Below are 4,138 nucleotides of genomic sequence, written 5' to 3' on the forward strand. Positions count from 1 at the left end.
CAAATATTTACATCATCATTATAGTGTGTTGTAATCCTGAAAAGACTTGTTTGAAAGAATATTGGGGTTCATTGTTTAGGAAAAAAATTGAAAGAATTAGTTTGTACATAGTGAAACTTGGTGGTCTAAAAAAAGGTAGACATGGTCCTGGTGGTAAAGACAAATCGATATAAAAATTATCTGTTGAGTTGTTCTTTCTTATGTTTTGAAAAAAAAACTTTTTTTATTAATGTTGACAACGAAGGAAAGGTTGTTATTTGAAAAAAAAAAATCCTTTTTTTTGTGTTTTCACTAGCAATCTACCTTCAAATAAGTTATATTTGTGATTTTCTAAACAATACAACCAACTATACACTCTTTTAAAAAGTCACAATATATCATTCCATATTATTCATTAGATATATAGCACACAAACTTTTTTATTGATAAGTTACATCATTGGTTCTAGTTGTAGTCCACTTCGTTTACTCATCATAAGTAGAGACATTTGGCCTGGGCTCAAAATCTCCCTTTGCAAAGTCATTTCTTTCCTTAGCATAGATGTCATCATTTTCATAAGCTGAAACATTAGGTCTTGGTTCAAAATCTTTTATGGTTTTGCTTTTTTCCTTCACATTAACCTTATTATCACCATAAGCTGAAACATTGGGTCTTGGTTCAAAATCTTTCATGGCTTTGCTTTTTTCTTTCACATCAACTTCATTATCACCATAAGCTGAAACATTAGGTCTTGGTTCAAAATCTTTCATGGTTTTGCTTTTTTCCTTCACATCAACCTTATTATCACCATAAGCTGAAACATTGGGTCTTGGTTCAAAATCTTTCATGGCTTTGCTTTTTTCTTTCACATCAACTTCATTATCACCATAAGCTGAAACATTAGGTCTTGGTTCAAAAATTTTCATGGATTTTTTTTTTTCTTTCACATCAACCTCATTATCACCATAAGCTGAAACATTGGGTCTTGGTTCAAAATCTTTCATGGCTTTGTTTTTTTCCCTCACATCAACCTCATTATCACCATAAGCTGAAACATTGGGTCTTGGTTCAAAATCTTTCTTGACTTTGTTTTTTTCTCTCACATCAACCTCGTTGTCACCATAAGCTGAAACATTAGGTCTTGGTTCAAAATCTTTCACATTTTTGCTTTTTTCCTTCACATCAACCTCGTTATCACCATAAGCTGAAACATTAGGTCTTGGTTCAAAATCTTTCATGGCTTTGTTTTTTTCCTTTTCATCAACCTCATTTCCACCATAAGCTGAAACATTAGGTCTTGGTTCAAAATCTTTCATGCCTTTGTTTTTTTCCTTCACATCAACCTCATCATCACCATAAGTTGAAACATTGGGTCTTGGTTCAAAATCTTGCATGGCTTTGTTTTTTTCTCTCATATCAACCTCATTGTCACCATAAGCTGAAACATTAGGTCTTGGTTCAAAATCTTTCATGGTTTTGCTTTTTTCTTTCACATCAACTTCATTATCACCATAAGCTGAAACATTAGGTCTTGGTTCAAAATCTTTCATGGCTTTATTTTTTTCCCTCACATCAACCTCATTGTTACCATAGACTGAAACATTAGGTCTTGGTTCAAAATCTTCCATACCTTTTTTTTCCATATTTTTTTTCTTTTCCATGCAATCAATATCATTGTGATCGGGACTTGCTTCAAGATTTTTCACAACTTTCTTCTTTGACTTAACATCAATGTCATGGTTTCTATAGTTTACGGCATTAGATTTCACATCAAAGTTTTTTAGAACTTTAAATTCTTCCGGCACATCCTGATGTTTCGTCACCATTTTCCAATATTCTTCTCCCATCTTTCTTGACTCAACGTTTGTTACAAACTTCTCAAATTTGGTAATAAAAAAAACAAAATATACTATCAGAATGCAAATTGTAGTAAAATATATCTTAATAAATAAATAAACTGTCACTGTTTTCACTAAAAAATGAATAGTATTATTAAAGTCACAATTAAAAAAATAACATGATAATTAAAAATAAAAATAGGATGGGTTAAACAATATTTTTCTTAATTAAAATGTCTATTATATTTAAAAAATTAATGGTGTAAATATTTTTTAGCATCTTAACATAACCTTGTTAGGTTTGACATGACTATTTGAAATTTTCACTTGCCATATTAATTTGTTAAAAATTTATTTCAAATTATAGTTTTAGAGATGTATAGATTTATCTTTACACATATTAATCAATTAATTAATGCCTATAAAAAAATAATCATAGTCCCTTAGAAAAATTCAACGTAAAACAAACTATATAGAAAAATGCAACTGCAACTTATGGCTTAGGATGAGGTAGAAATGTCTCGATTATACATTGTAAGAGATGAATCTAACTTTCCTGACAAGATATAAGTTTATTTTTAAGATTTTATATGAATTTTCCAGTAATTTACTTAAAGGTTTATTTTGCATACACGAGGTGCAATTTTATTGTTAACAAAATAGGTTTGACTCTTTAGGTTATAAACATGCTTGAAATTTACGAATATAAATAATATATTATTTTAAGAAATTATAAAATATAAACATAGTAATAAAATTAAAAAAAATATATATTTACTTAAATAAAACGGACATTTACATTTGAAAGCTTTTGAATAATATAAATTTTGACTTTTAAATTTATTTAATCAAATTTAAACAGGTCTTGATTTAATTTATGTCTTAAAACATTTGACGTACGCATATAGGTTGTCATTCTTATGGGAATGCTTGACCTATTTATGTGGTACGACATATAGGTTGTCATTCTTATGGGAATGCTTACCTATTTATGTGCTACAAATTCAAAACTTAAGCCAATAGATTACAACACATAAACAAATAAATAAAGGGGGAAAAAGTTTAATTACTTGTTTGTGTGCAATTTTAAAAAACTTGAGTTAATATATAATCTTAGGAAATATGAGAGGTGTAAGTGCAATTTACTTTGAAGTTAAATAAATTTTTCATTCATAGGAAAAATAATTGTTGAGCATAATTTATAATGCAAATATTACATAATTATAAAGATGAAATAATAATTAAATCACTACAATAAAATTATTAAATAACAATCAATTTTAGAGATAAAATAATTAGTCACTCTATTGACTAAATGGACTAAATTAAATATTATTTTAGACACTAAAAAAATATTGATATTTAAAGTAGTTTCTATTATTAATACAAATTTATAAAATAATTTATAAATTAATATTTATATTAATTATCAATATTTAGTTAATTATATTTTAATTTAAAATTAAAATTTAATAAAAACTAATTTAATACATAAAATAGTTAATAACTAAAATTTTATAGTTAATGATTAAATACTAATTTAAAAACTACTTCATAATTAATAATAAAAAATACTTTAAATATTAATAATTTTTTTAAGTTATAAAATGTTCTTTAATTTAATGAATATAATAATTAATTATTTTAATTTTAAAATTAATTTTTATTTAATAATTTAAATTTACTAAAATTATTTGCTTTCTTGAATTTCTATTAACAATTTGTTAATAATCTCGGTTCAGATAAATATTATATGATAGGCGAAATCATAGTCTATGAATTTCCTATTAAAGGAATATAAAAGTCTAATTCCAGTGCATAAATTATTCAATCCAGTTCAGAGACAAAGTATTTCTAATTTACGTTCTTTTTTATTTTCTTCATATTTCCCTCTTAACAGCTGTGAAAATTTTATTTTTGTGACAAAATAATATCCAGTAACAAGACATGATAGTGTAAAGACCAAAGTGAAGAGAAAAGGAAGATATAATTAATAAATGGTGCAGTTGGTTATAATATAATAATATTTTGTGTGTTTTATGATCACCTTAGCATAAGAGAAATGGATCTTTCTACAAATTTTAATTTGAAAGACATTGAGAATATGAAATGCAGATGGTTTGAAGTAAAAAGAGAAGATTAAGTTAAAAAAAAGTGAAGTAAAAGTGGAATAAGTATTGAAGTTTTGACATGAATTAAAAATAGACATTTATATGCAAAATGAAGAAATGAAAACATACCAGGAAGATGAAGAGGAGAGGAAGCACAGCAATAAGAGATCTCATTTTGTAGAGCATTTTGTAGAGTGAAATGAAAGGCTT

At 26.1% G+C, this 4,138-nt stretch overlaps 1 protein-coding gene across 1 annotated transcript; it reads right to left on the reverse strand.

Annotated features, from left to right (window-relative positions):
• Window positions 1-357: 357 nt before the first annotated feature.
• Window positions 358-4,138, reverse strand: LOC137821847 (uncharacterized). Its single transcript, XM_068626623.1, has 2 exons — window positions 4,058-4,138; window positions 358-1,853 (listed from the first exon to the last, which is right to left on the reverse strand). The coding sequence occupies exons 1-2, from the start codon at window positions 4,112-4,114 to the stop codon at window positions 465-467; spliced, it is 1,446 nt and encodes a 481-aa protein (XP_068482724.1). The 5' UTR covers window positions 4,115-4,138; the 3' UTR covers window positions 358-464.

The sequence above is a fragment of the Phaseolus vulgaris genome, chromosome 9 (genome assembly GCF_000499845.2).
Source record: "Phaseolus vulgaris cultivar G19833 chromosome 9, P. vulgaris v2.0, whole genome shotgun sequence".
Lineage (NCBI taxonomy): Eukaryota > Viridiplantae > Streptophyta > Magnoliopsida > Fabales > Fabaceae > Phaseolus > Phaseolus vulgaris.

Bases quoted from the DNA above. Each gene is read 5' to 3' on its own strand.
- LOC137821847 (XM_068626623.1), bottom strand. From the start codon at position 4,114: ATGCTCTACAAAATGAGATCTCTTATTGCTGTGCTTCCTCTCCTCTTC. The intron at 1,854-4,057 runs GTATGTTTTCAT...AAATTTGAGAAG, and splicing joins CTCTCCTCTTCATCTTCCTG to TTTGTAACAAACGTTGAGTC.